The 22,649-nt window shown below is 42.1% G+C and overlaps 1 protein-coding gene and 1 pseudogene across 1 annotated transcript in view; one reads left to right on the forward strand and one right to left on the reverse strand.

The window, feature by feature from the left end:
* LOC146621325 (uncharacterized) lies at positions 1-2,293 on the forward strand (annotated as a pseudogene).
* Positions 2,294-8,728: 6,435 nt separating this feature from the next.
* The window catches only part of LOC146621326 (uncharacterized), a 39,088-nt gene continuing 25,167 nt past the window's right edge, over positions 8,729-22,649 (reverse strand). Inside the window, exons 8-19 of the mRNA XM_085368333.1 lie at positions 22,068-22,399; positions 18,546-21,989; positions 16,648-17,199; positions 15,091-15,179; positions 13,958-14,179; positions 13,550-13,714; positions 12,405-12,504; positions 12,038-12,169; positions 10,443-10,529; positions 10,168-10,266; positions 9,164-9,205; positions 8,729-8,765 (exon numbers count right to left, since the gene is read on the reverse strand). Of these exons, the coding sequence (XP_085224459.1) occupies positions 8,729-8,765; positions 9,164-9,205; positions 10,168-10,266; positions 10,443-10,529; positions 12,038-12,169; positions 12,405-12,504; positions 13,550-13,714; positions 13,958-14,179; positions 15,091-15,179; positions 16,648-17,199; positions 18,546-21,989; positions 22,068-22,399 (5,301 nt within the window). The remainder of the gene's footprint in view (positions 8,766-9,163; positions 9,206-10,167; positions 10,267-10,442; positions 10,530-12,037; positions 12,170-12,404; positions 12,505-13,549; positions 13,715-13,957; positions 14,180-15,090; positions 15,180-16,647; positions 17,200-18,545; positions 21,990-22,067; positions 22,400-22,649) is intronic.

Genomic DNA, 22,649 nt, shown 5'->3' on the forward strand with positions numbered 1-22,649 from the left:
ATGGAATGGTACTGGCCCAAAGGGCAGCAGGTGGATTGCCAGAATACTGAAAAACCATATCTGCATTGTACCACAGCATATTCTACATTGTCAGAGAGCTTGGTGGCTGGTACAGAGAGCACGACACAGCTTTTGAGCTCAGCCCAGTATCCACAAGAATATACACTCTGTGAACTCCTTGATACTTATCCATTGGTTGGCTATGAGATTGGATCAGTCCACATTGTAACTTTAAAAAGGCATATAGAATTAAAAGGTGTTCATATAAGTGTAATAGCTTCAGTAGCATGTATTTCATTAAATAAATTCTTCTTTTTTTTTATGTCTGATCTTTATAACTTTGAGTATTGGGTATGGATAGCTTTATGAAAACTAAACTGAAATGATTCTTTCTGAATGTCTGATATTTAATTCTTTTTTTCCTACAGAGTCCTATGGGGAGTCCTATGGTCCTAAAGACTGTTTTGGCTGACGGAACCTGTCGAAGGCTCGCTCTCTAATGGAGCGCCTGAATCAACTGAGGATCTCATCGTTGAAGTCAAGAGACAGTGTTGTCTTCAGGGCAGTTTCAGACTTCAGTTTATGGATTTCTTGCTTGGGAATGAGTTTCCTAACCTCACCTCAGTTTCAGAAGTAGCAGACAAAGGGACTCTTAAAGCTATTGACATGTCAAAGCCCACCACATGGACATAAAAAAAGAGTAACAGAGTTGGTGAAACTCAAGATGGAAAAGACTTTTTCATACAGAAGACATGAAGTTGTTCGTGATGCACCAATGGTGGAGGCTTTCATGGCAAGATGGCCTGCTCTAATTGATTTCCATGAGGTAAGGTTTGCCTCATACACGGTGTTCTTGTGGTATTAGCCTAAAATGGTTAAGGCACAGTTGTTATTTGACAGCCCATTTCTTCAGCATGAGTGATTGCAGCCTTCTTCCAGGTATTAAACCTTTGAAGCTCATTCCTCTGTGCTCATGTTTTCAGATCAACGCTGAGTTTAAGAGAATTGCCACCATCCCCCCTCAGACAAAGTTCGTGGCTCAGCTGGCTCTCCACTTGGACAACCTGGTGAAGTTGGTCAACAGAAGATGAGAGCTTGGACTAATACTGAAAATAATTGTGGCATAAATGGATAATGTAAGTGATAAAGCCTCAACATTCACTTAACATGATCCTCTTTGGATGAAACTTTACAATTGTGGAAGATTTCAAATGTTTTCCCATGATAAATTCTCTCATTTTGTATTTTTACATCTGCTTGTTTTTTTAACCTTCACTTTGTCAACTTATTATTAATTGCCAGTAAACCTATTATTAATTTGTGTGCCTTTACTTTAAAAACATTTATGTAAAGTACACTAGTAAAACTTAAATGAAGGACAAGGGCTGAATGAAGATGCTAATTACATACATTTCATTTCAGTGTGAAGATGTTGATGCTGAGTGTGTATCTACATGGGTGAAGACGCTGGCTTATCCAGGAGTATGTGGTATGTACTTGTCTTTTTTTTCCTCTTTTTTCGGACTTTCCACAGTGTCATATTACTTACTTGGCATGAAATGACTAACATGGCTTCTTTTTTACAGGGCATGGAAGAACGTGCCATCAGTGAGATTGTTGAAGACACCACTGTTTGAATTTATCTTCTTAAAGAGCAAGCTTCAGCAGATAAACAAGAGTTGTCCTTTCAGGCATCAGGGTGGCGAAGAATTTGGATAATGTAGCATTTGCTGTGATAATGCTATTTGGACTCATGTATGCATTAAACCTTGCCTACCCTGCGGACCTTCGCTACAACTTTGATGTTTTCCAGAAGGTTTTCATGGAACTGGATGGAGCTAAACTCTCTAAAGTTCTTGCTTTAAAAAACCCATCTGTTTCATTGAGAAGTCAAAGACTGCACTTCTGCAATTCTTTGCAGTTTTTCATTTTGTGTTCAGTAACGTTATACTGCTTATGTTTTTATTGCTTTCCCCTCATGTGACTGCAATGCAGGATGATTTTTCCTTTTGGTATCGTGTTGTAAGAAATTTTTACTGACGATTTTTAGCAATATGTTCTAAATCAACCTTAATGTCCTGCTTACATGTTTAAAATGAAGATTAAAATTCATGTAGGTGTTTGGTATTAGTTGTGTAACAATGTCATTTAAGGCTCAACTTAGTTGAAATCTTGTACAGGTAAATACTTGTACAGAAGCTGAAACTGTTGTCAAATAACACACAAGTTATATTTGTGTAAATCTGTTTATTCATAAAAGCGTGTTGCTTTTTTTCAGGTAGTCTTAATTTAGTTTACATTTTCAATTGTGTAATTAATACAAATGTTATATGTAAGAGATGACAGGATCATCTATAAGCACTTTCTTTTATTTGCTGCTAAGGTCAGTTTTTTGTGAAACATTTGCAAATATATTCTCAAACTAACTTTTTCTTTTAGTTATTTCTGCAGGCTATCTTTAAAAATGTGTTAACAAGTTTATATGGATGCGATTTTGGACTTGTTCATGGCAGAATTGCTGCTTTCACTGCTGTTACAGTTTAATAAAGGTGTATTGTTCAGTAGCACTCAGTCTTTGCCTTTTTTGTCAATAATGATCAGTTAATATTTCAATTGAAAAAATTAAGTAGGATTTAAAGCCATAATTTGTCTTGCAAGAACATAATTGTAATTGCAATGTGTTTACATTACGTAATATCATTGCGTACCACTGGCAAATAAAAATAAGTTGGTGTTAAATATTAAAATATATTGACATTATGCAATACATTGATATTATGATAATAGATTAATATTAGTACATCAAACATGATTTTTTAAAGTAATCTGATGTAAATAAAATACTTTGATGTGACAAGCATTAATTACTTGAGGGAAAGTGGAAAATTGGCCCTGGGTGAGGGACCAGACAAAGAGCGATTCATAAGACCCTTATGAAAAGGAAACCGAGGGAACAGTTTACCCTGCCCGGGATAGGGTTACCGGGGCCCCGCCCTGGAGCCAGGCCCGGGGAGGGTGCCCGAGGGCGAGCGTCTGGTGGCCGGGCCTTAGTCCATGGGGCCCGGCCGGGCACAGCCCGAAGAGGAGACATGGGCCCATCCTCCCGCAGGGCTGGACTCTGTCTCAGTCTGGAGTTGCCCCTGGTGAGAGACGGCGGGCTGGGGTGGGTATCCTAATATCCCCCGGCTTGCTGCCGGTGCGTTGGGGTTTTTCCCGGTGGACGAGAGGGTTTGTTCCCTGCGCCTTAGGGTCGGGGAACGGGTCCTGACTGTCATCTGCGCTTATGCGCCGAGTGGCAGTTCAGAGTACCCCGCCTTCTTAGAGTCCCTGGGGGGGGGGGGGGGGGGGGGGGGGGGGGGGTGCTGGAGGGTGCTCCACCTGGAGACTCTGTTGTCCTGCTGGGAGACTTCAATGCTCACGTGGGTAGCGACAGCGAGACCTGGAGGGGCGTGATTGGGAGGAACGGCCTCCCTGATCTGAACCCGAGCGGTGCTCTGTTATTGGACTTCTGTGCTAATCACAGTTTGGCCATAACGAACACACTGTTCGAACATAAGAGTGTCCATAAGTGCACGTGGCACCAGGACACTCTAGGCCGTAGGTCGATGATCGATTTTGTAATCGTATCAGCAGACCTGCGACCATATGTTCTGGACACTCGGGTAAAGAGAGGGGCTGAGCTGTCAACTGATCACCACCTGGTGGTGAGTTGGATCAGGTGGCGGGGGAGGTCGCTGGACAGACCTGGTGCACCTAAACGCGTAGTGAGGGTGTGCTGGGAACGTCTAGCAGAGGCCCCAGTCCGCGAGATCTTCAACGCACACCTCCGGCAGAGCTTCAACAGCATTCCGAGGGAGACTGGGGACATTGAGTCCGAATGGACCATGTTCAGCGTCTCCATTGCCGAAGCTGCTGCATTGAGCTGCGGCCGCAAGGTGGTTGGTGCCTGTCGTGGTGGTAATCCCCGAACCAAATGGTGGACACCAGAGGTGAAGGGAGCCACCAGGCTGAAGAAGGAGAACTATCGGGCTTGGTTAGCCTGTGGGACTCCGGAGGCAGCCGACAGGTATCGACAGGCCAAGCGGAATGCGGCTCGGGCAGTGGCTGAAGCAAAAACTCGGGTGTGGGAGGAGTTCGGAGAGGCCATGGAAAAAGACTTTCGGACTGCCTTGAAGAGATTCTGGCAAACCGTCAGACGTCTCAGGAGGGGAAAGCGGTGCTCTACCTGCACTGTGAATAGTGCTGGCGGAGCGCTGCTGACGTCGACTGAGAAAATTGTCAGGCGGTGGAAGGAATACTTCGAGGACCTCCTTAATCCCACTGACACGTCTTCCGAGGAGGAAGCAGAGTCTGGGGATGAGGGGAATGACCCGCCAATTTCCGGGGGCGAGGTCACTGAGGCAGTTAAACAACTCCTTGGTGGCAGAGCCCCTGGTGTTGATGAGGTCCGCCCCGAGTTCCTGAAGGCTCTGGACGTTGTAGGGCTGTCCTGGTTGACACGCCTCTGCAATGTTGCGTGGAGATCAGGGGCAGTACCTGTGGACTGGCAGATCGGGGTGGTGGTCCCCATCTTTAAGAAAGGGGACCGGAGGGTGTGTTCCAACTACAGGGGGATCACACTCCTCAGCCTCCCTGGGAAAGTCTATGCCAGGGTGCTGGAAAGGAGAGTTCGTCCGTTAGTCGAACCTCGGATACAGGAGGAACAATGCGGTTTTCGTCCTGGTCGCGGAACACTGGACCAGCTCTTTATCCTCTCCAGGATACTTGAGGGTGCATGGGAGTTTGCCCAACCAGTCTACATGTGTTTTGTGGACTTGGAGAAGGCATTCGACAGTGTCCCTCGGGGTGTCCTGTGGGAGGTGTTGCGGGAATATGGGGTGTCTGGCCCATTGCTACGGGCCATTCGATCCCTATACAACCGTTGCAAGAGCTTGGTTCGCATTGCCGGCAATAAGTCGGACTCATTCCTGGTGGGTGATGGGCTCCGCCAGGGCTGCCCTTTGTCTCCGGTTCTGTTCATAATTTTTATGGACAGGATTTCTAGGCGCAGCCAAGTGGCGGAGGGCTTTCGCTTTGGTGGCCTCAGAATCTCATCTCTGATTTTTGCAGATGATGTGGTTCTGTTGGCTTCATCGGGTGAGGGCCTCCAGCTCGCACTGGAACGGTTCGCAGCCGAGTGTGAAGCAGCGGGAATGAGGATCAGCACCTCCAAATCTGAGGCCATGGTTCTCAGCCGGAAAAGGGTGGAGTGCCCACTCCGGGTCGGGGATGAGTTCCTGCCCCAAGTGGAGGAGTTCAAGTATCTTGGGGTCTTGTTCATGAGTGATGGGAGAAGGGAGCCGGAGATCGACAGATGGATTGGGGCTGCAGCTGCAGTAATGCGGACGCTGCACCGGTCCGTCGTGGTGAAGAGGGAGCTGAGTGTAAAAGCGAAGCTCTCAATTTACCGGTCGATCTACGTCCCTACCCTCACCTATGGCCACGAGCTGTGGGTAGTGACCGAAAGAACGAGATCGCGGATACAAGCGGCAGAAATGAGCTTCCTCCGAAGGGTGGCTGGCCTCTCCCTTAGAGATAGGGTGAGAAGTTCGGCCATCCGGGAGGGGCTCAGAGTAGAGCAGCTGCTGCTCCACATCGAAAGGAGCCAGCTGAGGTGGTTCGGGCATCTGACAAGGATGCCCCCTGGGCACCTCCTGGGTGAGGTGTTCCAGGCATGTCCCACCGGGAGGAGGCCCCGGGGCAGACCCAGGACACGCTGGAGAGATTATATCTCTCGGCTGGCCTGGGAACGCCTTGGTATTCCCCCGGATAAGCTGGAGGAGGTGGCTGGGGAGAGGGAGGTCTGGGCCTCTTTGCTTAGGCTGCTGCCCCCGCGACCCGGCCCCGGACAAAGCGGATGAAGATGGATGGATGGATGGATGAAAGTGGAAAATTAAGTCAGTCATACTTATTCATATTATGTGGGACCGATGTACACAATAAAATCAAGTAAATTGAAAGAACTTTTTTTTTCAGTGTGTAAAACATGTTAAATCAGCCAGCAAAATTCTTTTACGTGGCTTTTACGGGGCGATCGTGGCTCAAGAGTTGGGAGTTCGCCTTGTAATCGGAAGGTTGCTGGTTCGAGCCCCGGCTTGGACAGTCTCGGTCGTTGTGTCCTTGGGCAAGACACCTCACCCGTTGCCTACTGCTGGTGGTCAGAGGGCCCGGTGGCGCCAGTGTCCGGCAGCCTCGCCTCTGTCAGTGCGCCCCAGGGTGGCTGTGGCTACAATGTAGCTTGCCATCACCAGTGTGTGAATGTGTGCGTGAATGGGTGGATGACTGGATATGTAAAGCGCTTTGGGGTCCTTAGGGACTAGTAAAGCGCTATATAAATACAGGCCATTTACCATTTACATGTAATTAATACCAATTTCCTTTAATATCACTGTTTTCTTTTATTGATCATTTTAATTATTAGTAAATTATTAGAAAAATTAGAGAAAACACTGTTTGAGAGGAACATATTTTTAATGAATTAAGTAATTTTACATATTTTACAACACATGAGTACCATGCAAGCCACAAATAAACAAACATGTACAAATAAATAAAGCGATATGGTCTAACTTGCACAGTGGACACTTTCTACAAAGTATCTCATTAAGTAATATAGACGGTATTTCCTCACCGGCACCCAAGAATATTTGTCTGTCTCACACACACACACACACACACACACACACACACACACACACACACACACACACACACAAATGTACTGTACCAGCACAGTGCTCCGCTTTTGGGTGTGTGTGCATGTGTCAGAGTAATTTCAAGCTAAAAGCATGCAACACACAACTTCTGTTACAGCACAGCTCTTCTACTTTATTCTCACAGTGACACATGGGTTGTAAACATTTCATATAAAGATTGACTGAGGTGCTAAATGAGATGTTGACATAATGTCAATCCTTGCTTTAAATGGAGCGGCCCAGACCTTTGAAAACTATTACAAATTGGGTTGGCCCTTCTATTTCCTGTCAGTGTGGACAGGAGGGATTTATGTGTGCAAACAAAAATGTTAGCAAACAGACGGGATGTTGAAGCATTAACTGAAATAACATGCAGAATTCATGTTTTCTACTCATTTTAGGACTACATGTATAAAGACAAATACTTCATGTGTACTGAATATTGATTAGCAAGTGGCATCCCGTGCCAGAACGCAGATCTAGTGTCTAACACAGACTGCTGCGTTAGCTTCGTTTTACCTACTGTGACATAATTTAATTTGAAAATACTTCAATAAATGTCTTTAAAGTAAATTACATCTCCTGTAAGCTTAGTGTGCCTTCGCCTCATTTTTGTGGCTTTTTTTAGATGGGATGCTAGTACTACTCAAAAACATCACTGTGGCTTTTGAAAATACGCTACTACAATAACCCAGAGTTAATTATCAATACATGATTGTTGTTAATACATGTAAGTTACAAGCCAATAACAAGTACCCTTAAAGGCAATCTATAATATGAGTTGCATGGTAAACAAAAAAGTTGAAGTAAAAGAAAACAAATGGAGAACATAATGAAGTGCTGAGAGTACTGTATTATAGTATAAAGCATTTCCCTTCAGCACACCACAGTACAGTCTCTGCACCACAACCACAGTATTACTGTATATTCGGAACCCTCAGATCTGAATTAGATTTTTCCTGATGTATTGCACCACAGCATCATTCTCTCTGAGTTACATGTTGTTGTAACAGCTCAGCATGTTTTATACTACAGGCTGGCTTCAAATTCAGAGATGCTGTCCTCAAGTACAGCATAACACGGGGAGGAGAAGAAGGGCAGCAGCCAATTATCTCGTCACACAGCAGAGTTCCCCTTGTTGACTCTAAGGGGAGAGATAAGAAGGAAAAGAAATGATTGCAACATATCCACTTTACAGTAAAACATTTACAGTAAAATAATAGCACAAAAACTACATCCAACTTCCATGTCACAGGTCAGTAGTGTAGAGACGTACTACCTCAGACTAACCAGAGGTGGAAGGAACAGTTTATCTTTGAGAAAATGTGGTGTTTTTAAAAAATTCACCTCCCCCAAATTTCTGATTTTGCAAAAACTAGGTTTTATAACACAGGTCAGAAACAACCATGATATTTAATCAAAATACAGAAGCCTAACCCGTTGTGTTTGGATGTTCTACCACATTTCTACCATACTTGAGGTTTTGCATATACTAGCATTGGAATATTTCAATAAATTTCCCCTTGTTTGTCTCTAACAGTAGTTAGAGACAAATCAGTACTTTCTCAAAAGGACCTGGGCAGGTTTAAAAGCTAACAGCCTAGTTGATCATTCTGGGAAGGATCTGCAAGGCTGGTTCTGGAGGAGGAACTACTTCAAAAGCGTTTTGGCAATCTGTTTGACTGGAATGTTTGTGAATGGAGTGAACTGGGGTGGGTTATTTTTTTTCAAACATTTCCTGTTAAGATAAGATAACTCTTTATTGTCATTGCACAGTCATACATAGTACAGTAGTACAATGAAATTGGAAAACTGTCCTACGTCGGCACTACATATAACACAACACGACACGATATGACACATCACAACGCAACACAAACAACACAACACAGTATATTAACTTAGTAATAAAAAAAAGAAGAAGAAGTGTATGTGTATTGCACACTGTTATTATTGCACAAACGGTTAAACGGGAGCAGCAGAGTACTTACCACTTACTCTGCTGCTGTGTCCTGCAATTCTGTGTCCAGTCTGGTTTAGCATTAGGTTGAAAGTCAGAAAGCAAAAGTAAGTGACGGATGTTAACTGAGCAACTATACTGTCAGTAGACATGCAAAAGCTGGGGATCAGTAGCCTATATCGACACTTGCACTGACAAATGAATTGATAAAAATAAAAACAAGCACTGGTGCTCAAAGGTGAGAGTATTCAAGGTCAAAGCAATGTACTGCAATGCATGGGGTGTAACAGTTTGCCTCAACATGAGTCAATATTTCAATCATCAAAATGCTTTTTTTTTTTTAAATGTGCCTTTGTATTGGATAAGAAGACAGTCAAAGGTTAGTCTCAGCATGAGAAAATTAATGAAGGATTTTCAGGGAGAATTAGACATAACCAACTCATAGAAAGAGGCAGATTAAGTGGTTTACCTCGTGCATGCAAATTTGTTCAAACTCCTCTCCTGGTCATACCTTTGGGCAGAAAAATTTGTAAACATGCCTAAAGCACTTAAGATGACAATCTGCACTGATTGGTTTAAATTTTTAAGGAAATTCAGTGAATTTCCTGAGTAGATTTGCAAAAAACAATTTGTCTCTAAAATGCAATTACAGAAGTAAGAGTATTTGAAGACTTAGATAAATATTCAAACATAGTTGCAACTACAATAATGGTTGTAAAATGCCACATGCACCACACATTAAATATATCGTTGAGGACTTTTATTCTGCACTAGGTGTGTCAAACTCATTTCAGGCTGTGGGCCACAGAACATCCAATTTAACCTAAAGAAGTCAAAATTGCTTAACAACCAAAAAAAAACAAACCAAACCTGTAAATTGTTTCCCTTTCTTTTTATTTAATGAAGTTTAACTACAAATTAATTAAACGATCTAGTTTTAAAAGTGATGATTAGCAACTTGAGGTACCTGAAGAAAAAATAAGTGCAATCAGTTTTTCCAGAAAATCTGGTATACACTAGTAAATCAAAGGAACCCGTCAAAACAGCTCTCTGGTCTTACACATTAACAAACAAAGGCATGAGTACAGAAAAAAATAAATCATACAATTAAAACAGAGTAATATCTTTGTTTTTAAGAAGGCTTTAAAACTTCTGATTTTTTACTGTATCCAATAGGCTGGAGTGGATTCGTTTCAAGGCCAGTTTTGGGAAAAAGTTTGATTGACTTGTTTAGAACAGGAATGTCAGAAACCAACGGGCTTTCGGTTTTCACTAGATGAAAGAAAGGTAAATTTAATTACATAGGGCTGAACACCAGTCAGGTAAGTTTAACACCCAGAAACTTCACAACAATGTATTATGTGCAAGATGTGGTTCGGTTGTGGTTTGTTTCCCCCGAAGTCCTTGGCTAAATGCCATGATCAACCATGATCAACAACCAATGGCATTTATATTAATGACAGGCTGGCTCACCTGACAATGCTGTGAGGTATATGCACATACTCCATAGGAATGATTTCTCCGAGCTCCTGCAGACTATGCACATACTTGATCTTACTGCTGAACTTGGAACTGAAGGAAATAGAAATCAAAAAGAGTTACAGTAAAAAATGGTTTTGCTAAATGCTACATGATAATCCTTTCTAATGAAGATCTCCATGACTTTGACTGCAATTAAATTATAAATGAATCTGAATGAATTTCAATAGCTGGGAGAGTCGTGCAAATAGCAATTACAACTCTGAGACCTTATGAAGGGTCTGGTAATTCCTAGCAAAGTCCGTATGAACCAGGATGGATGAACAATGATGAACATCTTTAGGTTTTTCTTCAGTCTGCGGGACAAAACAGTCAGGAATTACACAAAAGAGGAGTACAATTGCACTGATGACTATAGCTTATCATTGATATCTACTGATACAATGCTTTTCAGACCGGAGTCACAAAGCGTTTTAAAGAAAGTAATCTAAGATTATACAAAATACAAGAAAACAAAGACAAAACAAACATTTTGAAAGAAGAAAATGGAGTACATTAGCAACAGGATTAACAGCAGGAAGATCAGACTGTTTCTTTCACATTTGCGCAGCGTTTTACATTTTTTCTTTTGCTGTTTCTTTTAATGGCCGGAACACGAAAAGAGAGAAAAGCCATGTTCTGCAATAATAAATCATATTACTCACATGCGGGTTTGCTCAGAGAGCCTCCTTATTATATAAAGTTTATTTACACTACTGAACTTATAGTCCACCATTTTATTTGAGTTTGAAATATTTGCATCAACAAAGCTACCTTCTTACAACATTTAGATTTGGGAATGAAAACTGCATTCTCCTTAGAGTATACACAACTAGAAATACCGTAGAGCAGGGGTGGCCAACACCAGGCCTCGAGAGCCGGTGTCCTGCAGGTTTTAGATATCACCCTGGGTCATTACCAGGCCTCTGGAGAACTTCAAGAAATGTTGAGGAGGTAATTTAACCACTGAAATCAGCTGTGATGGATCAAAGATACATCTAAAACCTACAGGACACCGGCTCTCGAGGCCTGGACCGCTCGAGATTCACGTGAACACGCAGAATCTCGAGGCATGGACGGAGAATCGTTGGCTGTCACCCCCAATGGTTACGTCACCAAATCATAGCCAGTGCATTTCCAGATTGGAAAACCTCCACGTTCAATATAATTATACAGAACTAAACTGATTACAGCACATAGGTTATTTCAATATGGGAAATATTAAAGTAGTGGCTGTTTTGCAGCAGTGAACTTTCATGGTTTACAGCCAACTACCTAATCACACTAAACTACTTGGTCCTTACATCTATGACTGCATTTTTTGTCGTTTTCATTTTTCTTTTATAATACGTTTATTGTCAAGACAGATAACAAAAGAAACCAGAAAAGGTAGATTATAAAAAAAACCCTCTAACATCTATTCGACATGACTTTGGCTTAAAAAGGCTTTTAAAATGTTGTTAAAAAGGCTTTTAAAAATGTTTTTGTCTGTGTGTGTGGTTTGTTTTGGTTTCGCTATGATCGAAAATGTCCAAGCTTGAGTAGTGCGCTACCAAAGTGTAAAGGTTAATGACGCCAGAAAAATGGTTGCTGCACTGCGGGGATTTTAAACTAAACTACACTAAACCAGACTGAATTGAAGTTTCAATTTAATCAGTTCACTATATTTTAAAGGTGTTTTTTAGGGTCAAGTGAGTTTTTTTTTTTAGAAATCATAATACACACTATCAATGAAAACTTAACATGCATATAATCTGTAATGAAATCACATGGTACATATACTACGGCATTACATTTGCAATAAACATATCTGTGTTAATATTACCTTCTGTCTATCATTTGGTAGCACCTTTTCATCCAGGTAAAACCAGGCATTCTCCTGCGAGGTGTGGCACCATTTAGATATACAATTATGTAATCCTCAGCCACCATTAATTCCAGTGTACTTATCACATATCTACAAAGAGAAGGAGAACAAAATACAGTGGATTAGACATGTTTATTTATTTTAGACATTGTGACTGTAGCAAAGTTTTCTTTTCGTCACTTCAATGACATGTGAGAAGCTTTGGTTAAGAGATGAAACACGGGCGTGATGTACATAAAAACAGAGCTACACACAGAGAGCAGCGGCAGAAAGACACGCCAGCGTACGCTAACCCAGAAGCACGGTCATTTTGGAATGTACTTACAGAAAAAGGTTTTCCATGACATAATTGTAATTGTCACAGTTGCTCTCTGGTAGGAAACATGCAGCAAACACAATGATGGCTTTCTGTTCAGCGTAATAACCTGAAACATGAGAGACACAAACATGACTATCACGTTACATATCAATCATAATACAAATCATTTTTCTAACATTCTTGTCCGGTTTATAACTAATTCAAGGCCTATCAGTTAAAAAAGCAATTACTATTATTATTTTTGTGGTTGACACATGGGTCAATGTGAGTGGGACTTTACCCTCACTATTAAACATTCAGTCCCATCAATAAGAAAGAGTCCTCTACTTAACCCCATCACATATTTATACTTCTCACACTTTATATACTTTTTCAGTCTCAGCCAAACAAGAGTCTAGTCTGACATCTGATAAACTCTGATTACACAGCAAAGTTTTTGGTAATCATCAGAAACCCCAACACACTTTTCTAAACTAGTTTTCATTCTGATTTCAGATCTGATTTTAGTTTTCTTTTCAGTTACATCAACTTTTTAATTATGTGTAATATCAGTTTGCAACGGACTTGCATGCGGTTTTTATTAAACGGCATGCACCAATCAAGTAATTGTTTCAATATTTTCAGTGCGAAGTCAGATAGACACACACTGTGGCATAGATATAATGATCCGCGTCAGTCGGCTACCACTTTTTCTTAGGTTTTTGCTGTCAACAGAAAGACTGATAAAACAACAGCATTTTTTTATCAGTCTTTATCAGTTTTTATCAGTTTTATAGTTTAATTAATTAAATGATATTAAAATGAAGACAGAATCTTTTTTGCCTCCACAGACAAGTAAAACTATGCATTATTAACATTATTTATTAACATCTACACCATCATAACGTCTGTTTTATTCAGCAGAAAAAGTTGTATCAAAGCACAGGGGAAACTTCAGAGAGGGCTGATATTCTCGCTTTTCGTCATTGCAGCCACCACACACACACACACACACACACACACACACACACACACACACACACACACACACACACACACACACTTACTTTAGTTGTATGATTCAACTAAAAAGATGAGAAACAGCAAGATAACTGCAAGGGAGGCTCATCCAATGCTATCAACTGAAAGCTGTCGTAGCTGTGTTTACGTACCTCCATGAGAAATGACTCTTTTGTAGGGTTCAATGCACTTCATATCAATGCGGTGCTCCTGCTCTCCGATCACCACGCTCCTCCACAGCCTGCTTTCCTCTGCTGCTCTGTGGCCTGGATCTCTTGATGCCGCTCCGCCACCCAAAACGGACTCCTCTGAGTCCCCTGAGGTGACATAAGATCGAATCAAATACATATTAACAGTTTGATTTTAATTTAATAGACAACATATAGTGGAGAGCTGATGGGCCAGTAGTTTTGACACGAGGCTGACAAGCTGTGTCTTTACTTTTTTCACAATTTACCCTTAACTCCTATCTGTAAAAATTGCATGCTGTAAAAAACCTGTAAAATAGTCTTTGTATTTTTTAATTGTGGCTGTTCCAATGAGAATGTGTCTGCTGTCACCATGTTTATTAAGTTCCAGTGAGTCGGCCTCGTGAGGTGTGTCCAACTCATCTAAGTTGACATCCAGGTCATCCCCAGTATCCAAGCCGTCATCCTCTGTATCCAGGGTGTCTTCTGAAAGAAGAGACCCCTCACTGTGGTCCAGGGACACGTTCATTGGTGGAGCTGCCAGCTTTCTTCTTTGATTGGACCCGCCAGATATATCAGCTGAGGAGGGCTGGTCTGTGCAGAGAAAGTCATTTGTTTATAACTTTTTTTTTCCACTTTCATTTTTTGATCATTTAAAGATTATCATATGAACACCTTATGAAAATAAATGTTTTTATTTATTTATTTTAAATCAACAAAAAATTCATTTTAAGGATCTTTGGTAAATCCTCCTAAATGAAGAATCCTTTTGATTAAAATGTCTGTCTGTCCATCCATCTGAATGGGCACTCTCTTCAGGCTGAGAACCATGGTCTTATTGATGGCAATGCTTTGGTTGAAAGTGATTAAATGGCTTTTAGCATTGAGCCAGATACTCTATACTCCTGAAACACCCCAAAAGGATATTGCGTGGGACGCAGTTAAATGCCTTTTCTGAGTCAACAGAACACATAGATTGACGAGGAAGAATGCGGTGCTCATTGTGGGGGTGGAACACTGAACTAGCTCTTAAACGCCTCGACAATATTTGAGTGTGTGAGAAATTTTTTCCCAAGCAGTCTGAGGTTTGACTAACCGACATACTCTCCTCTCTAGTACCACATCATTTAACAGGTTATAAGTGATTCACCTTGCTGGCACAGAATACCATTTTAAGCCCGTCAAACTTTGTTATTTAAAGAAATGGGGGCAGATTATGTACCTCTGTGACAGGGCTGCTAGTAACAAAGTAATGAAGACATCATTTAAATTGAATGATTCAGTCAGTGTTAAGTGTTAACAAACAAACAGTTTCTGTGAAAATGATGAGGTACAATGAGGGGACTGAAATTAAGTGAAAGTGCAGTGAATGTCCACAGATGTTTTCAGAACTACTGTTTGTCTCCGCAGAAGTAAAATATAAAGAAATGCAATTGTGCACAGTACAATCAAATTTATAGAAAATCACGCAAACAATGCAAACGTTTAACTTTGTGTTTAATTACCTTCTTTGTTTTCCTTGTCATCTGTAGCGTCTTCATTGGATGCCATCTTCATCATCATCCCAGCTGCACCAACTTCCTGTTGGGAGTGTCTGCTCACAGGCTCAGAAATACAATAGTGAGCCACAACATAAATTATCATTGCTACAACCACTGCCACCAGAGGCACAACTACACAAAGTATTGGGCCAAACAAGCCAAATACAATCATCTATATAGTGAAAAGCACTAACTGTTCCCATGACACTGAATCCGAGCGAGTGTAAAATGTGTTTGTTTGACTCAGGACATGAAATAATTTAGAAGTGACAAAGCAGACAGAGAGAAACGCACTCACTGCTTCATTCCCAAGCTGCACGTGTGGGCTGAAGAAACAATGCTGAGCAGTGTTGGAAGCTCCCCCCTCCCTAAACTAAAGCCCCTCTAACAGACCCTGATTTGAATAAGGCCTCTAACAATAGAGAGAAGCAACATAGAGAGAGCACTTACATATGATTATATGCACAGATGTGCAAAAGGTTTTCTTTTTCCCTTTAAAAAAACCTCCATCTTATGGGCTTCTACCTTTCTCTCAACCTGTCTTCTCTGAACACGAGTGGCTGAACCTCTCTCCCCACTATCAAGTCACATGACCACTTGATTATTGAAAAGCCTATTGTGTGTGTATGGAAACTCACAGGCACACAAACCAAATGAAAGACAGGGGAGAGCTGTGTATCCCAAAGAGGCCGCACATTATCAGAATTACAAAGTGGAGCAAAACACAAACCATTATGAAAAATCTGACCTGCAATAATCACACACATACTCAAATGAACAGGATGCATGCACAGCCACATGTGAAACACATGCATACAACCTAGAGACTGATTACACAACTTGACTTTTGTTTTTTTAAAAACATCACATCAAAAACCCTTGCAGGTATATTTATCTACATATTCACTACTATAGGTACATAAAGGACTATATTTTGCTAACTGTACATTAGAAATGACCCCATTTCTGCTTATATAATCATTTTTAAAAATGTATAAAAATCTATAATATGGTGCAGTCCCTCTTTACATTGGAACTATTATGCTTTCCGTCCTATGGATAATACAATGCAATGTCCTTGATCCTTGTAATGCCTTATACAAGTGCAGTGGAGTCAGATTTGGGTTCTACGTAGTAAACAAAATTTGAGACCACTGGACCATTTTCATTTTCCAGTTCTTATGGTTTTTAGTGCAAAAACACATTTAGCCTAAAACATGAGTAAAGAGAATGATGAGAAGAATATGAGCCTTGCTGCTTTGACCACTAAAAAAAGAACTACAAGATTGATCTATGCTGCCACCTTGTGGTTCAAAACAACATTGCATGTGATTTTTTTCTAGTCTGTTTAAAAAGACCAGTGATAGAAAATCTTTACTAAGCAAGGGGTAGACATAAGAAGGGTCTGACTCTTAGCTAATGAAAGTAGTACAGCTTAAATTCCAGAAAAGAGTAAAAACTGAGGTTTTACACAGTGAATAACCTGCTGTGCTGACTGAGTCTATATAAATGAAAGCTCACCTTGACAGGGGAAAATGAACATATCCCTCCAGCACATACCGTGCATGATCCTCTGTCTCAGTGTGGACATCTGATTGATAGAAAGGCTTCCCTTCAGACTGATAATGAGCATGGTCTGACTGAGACTCATACTGACCCTGGCTGTTAGCTGGATATTGAGAGTATTGGAAGTCAGAAGTGCACAAAGAAGTGGAGGCAACTATATACTGACTTTCAGCTGTGTCCTGACACCTGAAGTGTGTGTCACTCAAGTGGTTTGGAGATTTATCTCCAGCTTCAAAACAGTTCTCAGTCTGCTCGTATCTGTATTTTGTAGCCGTGGCATCAGTTGTAAACTCGGCATAGACGTCAGTGGCATCCTGCTGTCGGCTGGATTTGCTCTCTACAAAGGCTGGATAGGTGCACTGGTTTTCAGTTCTTTGATCGATGTGATGATAGTTATAGCCATACTGGGTTTGACCCTGAGTTGTGTTCTGTTGTCCGGACCACTGGTATGCAGCATTTTCTTGAGCAGGGTGGGACGACACTTGTGATGTTATGTCTTGGTGTCTTCTTTTAAAGGAAAAAGGGGATAATTGAAGAGAGAGTGGAAAAATATTCAGAATTAATACACACAGAGTCACAGTTATACTTTTTTATCTCTACAATGTTTTTAGTCTGTCCATTCATAAACCAAACACCTAAAAAGTGGAGTGATAATATATCATTAAGAAAATTTGGGGCCCTTGAAGGCTACATTACCCTTTTTTTGTTTGTTTATTTTTCTCTAAACGTGCAAAGACACAAATGCATGTTCATGGGTACCAGGGTGACAAGATTTGAAATTCAGCCATTTTTCTACCAATCAACAGGTGGCGGTAATGTGCCAAAAAACACAAATATGTCTCTGGAAAAGGAAGGAAGCAAAGATGACAATAAAAACTATAGAATAAGCAGAGAAAAATCCAGTTGTTCTTTTTTTAAGATGTATATTTGCATACATTGATTAGCGCTTAAGGACATTTACATTGTGTTTTGTGAAACTAAACCTAACCCAACAGGACTATTTCATCAGTGTTTAAAATCAGCAATAAAGAGAATGAAATAAAATGTCTTCAACATTGTAGGCCAAAGATATATTTGTAATTCTCTGAAATACAGAACAGGCTCCACTTCATAGACAGTATATTCTATTGATTTATTTACTAAAGAACTATTGAAGCTAAAGGTACCAGTGCATGAATGAACACACGCACACACACACACACGCACAATGCCAACACCTTGCAAGAGAGCTAAGGGAGCTGTTTCCATTAGCTGTGGTGGGTCTGCAGCTGTAATGAGGCAGGTAATGCATATCTAATGAGGCATAAACAGATTTATAAACACACTCAAAAACACACAGAGCTGCAGATCAAACCAGGCTGCTAAACACATGAGATATGCATCCATTCACACGCAAGGCTTGCTTCTTTCTCACTCACACTCACATATTATAAACAAACATAGTCCCTTCAGGCTCTTATCCTCTGTCAGTCACTCATCCTTCCATCCGTCCATACACACACCAGACTCTGGTGCTTAGGTGTTCCTTCTGGCTCGTGAGTTCAGTTATGTTCAGTTATCTAAAAGACTTCATTGAGAAAACTTTTGAAACTAAAAGAATTAAGGCAAAGTGAAAGGAAGGAGGGCTGCCTGTGTGTGAGTTGCGTGTGTGTGAATGAGAGAGAGATACAGGTCGGTGTGCGCAGGCATTTTCATTTATTTGCCGTTAGCAGCCTGAGAATAGAAAAGTCTATCAAGTAAAGAAGACAGAGTGCTGCAGAATTACTTCTATATCTTCTCTACTCAACACAAATGAAGTCACCACTAACTCCGGAGTATTTGGAAAGCATATGCATTTGGATTGTGTTTCTTACCTTAAATCAGGTAAATAATTATCTTGTGAAGCTCCAGTGTCTCCAGGCTGTTGTCCAATAGACCATTTATCCCAATCTTCAGTCCTTATAGGTCGTCCATCACGGTAATCCACTCTGCTCAGTGGAAACCCATCTCTCTTTGGCTCATGTGTTTGTAATCCTGCTTGCTGAAATGAAGACCCTCCAATTAAGTCATCACTAAAGCTCAGCAGGTCTGAAGATGCAAACTCTTGTCTTTCTTCCCTCTCTCTTTGCACTTCTGAAGTCCATTTTGGAAGGACAGCATTCTCTAGTGTGTTGGTTTCCTCATCCTGCTCCTCAACGTCATTTTCCTCTTCCATTAAATCTCCAGAAAATGGTAATCCTAGTCTTTTGTCAATGCAAACACTTGTTTCATTTACTGGGGTGCCAATCAGAGAGCTGGCATGAGAGGCCGAACTGTTGGTAAGCACAGGGGATTGTGGCTCCGACGTGGTTTGGGACGTGTCCTTTCTCCTTAACTGAGCCCCCCAGACTTGGAAGTCACCCAAGGAAGCAGGACATGGAGAAGGAGCGGGTGGCGTCTCCCCGCCTTCGTCTGAATCTTCCATTGAGATCTGTGAGTGGACATAAACCTCCTCTCTGGTTTTCAAGAAGTGATCTGATGGATATCTTAATGATGGAGACACACTGCGGGGCACAATGCTTGACTCACTGTCATAATTTCCTTCTGACTGACTGGAGCTTGTTGGTCTTGAATCAGACTGATGAAAAGCTTCCGAGTCATTTTTCGATTGGCTGGGACTGATAATTTCTGGAACCACGTGACAGTCAGTTGCACTATCATGAGTTGCTTCGTAGGGAGTTGATTCGACAGGTTGATTTTGGTCTGCATTGGGAGCACTGTCAGTTCCTCTGACTTGGTGTAACTTACTTGGCAGTGTTTCTTTGTTATAATTTTGTTTTGCAGCTTGGGCCTGACGTTGCAGTACCGAGGCTGCATATGACAGCATGCTAAATGTCTCCAGGGACTTTTTTGTTGCCTTTGATTGCCTTTCACTCCGTTTAGGTCTGTCAAGGCACTCTCTTGTAGCTTCTTTTACCGTGCCAGATACGATGATGTATTCCATTTCTAGGCCAAGTTCATCTGGACTATCTGTGCAACCACTGTCTGGGTTTTCCATTAGGTCCTTCTCTCCACCAGGACTGGAGCTCAGAGATACAGTTTCTGTTGTTTTTCCATCTACATGTCTTCTGCTCCCATCTGTAGCTCCCACCTGACTTTCTGTGGCATGCTCACCTTCATTGGTCGTCACATAGGCTGGGAATAATGTTTGGTCAGCCTGGATTTGTGGTTCAGCAGCTTCCTCTGGATACTGTGAAATTTGCCGAGTGCCAGTGGAGCAGTTGACCAGAAGAAATGGGGAATGATCTCTGGGTTGCTCTATCCACTCAGTCTCCTCTGATCCTTCTCTGCTTCGGCCACCCATCTCACTGGCTGCCTCAAACAGAAACACTTGGTCGTCTGGCTGTTCTTTATTTGTGATATCTACTCTCTGATCTGTCAGAATGGGTTTGCTCACAGCTATAAAAGGGCTAGACTGCTCCTCAAGCTGTATCATGTCTGCTACAGGGCAGCCAGAGGTGTCAGGGGAGGATGCCAGGCTCCATGTACCTGCTCCTACGTTGTCATATTCAGAGGTGGAGGTCACCATGCCACAGATGGATAACTGCCACACGTCAGTGCCCTCATAGGTGGATGTGTCATCGTCATCATCTGCAGAGTTCTTGCGACTCTGAGCACCTTGTACATCGATGCCTTCTGTTTCTTCACTCTGCATTGTGCCCTCTGCAGCCTCGATGACTATTTTCACAACTTCAGGCGTCTGCTTAAATGCTTCACATGGATCACTCTTCTCTTCTAAATTGTCTTCTTCTTCCTTTTTGTTGGCATGTGTCCCAACAGTGTCAGTGGCATCCACTGAATCCATGTGACTAAGGTCCTTTCCATTTTCAGGTGCTTCTGGAGTCGTCATTGCGGAAGAGCTGTCTTCCTGTATGGTGGTGTTCCACATCTCCATTCCACCATCTGAGTATCCCAGTGGATTTTCTACAGATGTTCCACCCTTGATATTGGTGTTCAGTCCACAGAAAGAACCAGAGTTTTGAGATAAGTTCTCAGGGGTTGTGAGAGGTGATAAACTGTCATCCCGGATTGTCATATTCCACATATCCAGCGATTCGGGGTAAGACGTGGTGGTCCCGCTATCAGATTTAAGAAATCCTTTCTGTGCAGAGTACGTCCAGAAGTCTAAAAGCTCCATCTGTTGCTCCCTTTTTTTTCTGTGGACCCCCTCGTCCTCTTCTTTAGATGTGTCCGGTGTTAAAGTGTTCAGGATTGTTTTCTTTGTGGCCAAAGCTGCTCTTTCTTGTGCTCCAATAATAGCAGGTTTGCCTCTTCCAGTTAAGTCTTCCTCTGGTGGCGTCAGTTGGAGATCATCCAAAGTAATAGGTTTCCACTCATCCTTCCAGTTTTCATAGCATTCAGTCTGCTCTGTGATCAAACTAAGATGAGGTTCAAGACTTTTCCCTTTGTGGTGGGAATTCTCTGACTTTAAGATCTCTTGTCTGCTTTCCTTTTCTGTCATGTTACCCACTAAGTCTTTGCCTCCAACTTCTTCTAAAATATTAGGTGGGCTCTCAGAATCTTTGGGTCTATTCCACATGTTATTATCACTTGAGGACAATGCTCCTTGTGTGTCAAAGCCCAGTTCATCCCAGGTCTCCGACAAAGAAGATGACACACTGTCTTTATGCTGTAGGCAATTGATCCTTTCAACAACATCTTCTGGAAAGAACCTGACGCCACAACTGCTGGGTGGGCGGCTACCAACCAGGCTGTTGACCGGGGTTGGAGGGACCACGGTGTCAATCATCTCGTTCCCATGGCTTGAACCGCGGCGATCAATTGAACAATTTCCACTTTCCAGACCTCCCACTGAGTTGGGAGCAGAGAAATCAAGAAAGCTTAGCTCATCGAGCTCTGACAGACTAGAGCTCCCTGCTCTTCTTTCATCTTCATATCCTGTTTCTCCAGAATTTGCCACTTCTCCTCCTACTGGCGTAGACTGGTCACTGCTATGCAGCGGGTCAAAATGAAACAGGTCAAAGTTATCGCTCCTGTGTCTGCTCGAGCGGTGTTTCTTCCTCTCTGGTGGGACAGGAGGGGAAAGAGATAACAACCCCAAAGGAGAGGGGTTTCTCAGAAAGAGTCCTCCTGGCCCTGCTGCTGGACCACCACCAGCTATCACCTCACCCACCGGACTGTCATCACTAAGGAAAATCGAACTCTCTTTGGAGGAGCGGCTGCTACGAATGGTAGTCATTCCGCTGTCAGGGCTCACTAGCTCCCCACCGACATTGACTCCTGCACCTCCTGCGTCCTCTTCACCATCTCCCATTACCCTGTTTGCAGGAGATAAAACAAAAGTATGAGTGAACATAATGTTTTCTCTAAAAACTGTAGACATTCAGACATTCTACCTTGCTATTGCCACTGTGTCGCCATTGCCTCCTTCTGCTCTCTCTATATCAGAACCATCCATGTCATTGATGCCAGACGATCCCTGGGAGAACTCCACACTGCCTGCTACTCCGTCTGTGGAAGAAGTCCTACTGCTGGGGTGGCAGGCTAAAACAGAACTACGCCGGTCGACAAAGTCCTTAAGGATGCCCTGGATCTCCTCCGCGAGCAGTGGTGGACAACCAGAGGATGCAGAGGTGTTCAGTGGAATATGATAAACCTGAAGACTCTCCAGAGCCTCCAGTTCACCAGAAAGAGACCAGCTGGAGGATTCTTCAAGCTCAGAGCAGATCTGCAATGAGAAGCTTGTTTAAATATACCACCTAATCCTTATTTGATTTAGTTCATCTTTTTGAATGGTTTGATTACTAGAGTGAGGCCATATCTTACATATCTGTCTAGTTTCTAGAACAAGCAGTTTGACTACTATGCTTTTCAGTGTTGCTGTTGTATGAAGGAGTATTAGGGCCACATTAAGAAAAAAAAGCATTATTAAAGCATTATTGGTCCTTCTGACCAGATGCAGTTTTAAGCACCCTTAT

The sequence above is a fragment of the Diplotaxodon limnothrissa genome, linkage group LG12 (genome assembly GCF_057381915.1).
Source record: "Diplotaxodon limnothrissa isolate DT_005_m linkage group LG12, D_limnothrissa_male_GT1.1, whole genome shotgun sequence".
NCBI classification, from domain to species: Eukaryota; Metazoa; Chordata; class Actinopteri; order Cichliformes; family Cichlidae; genus Diplotaxodon; species Diplotaxodon limnothrissa.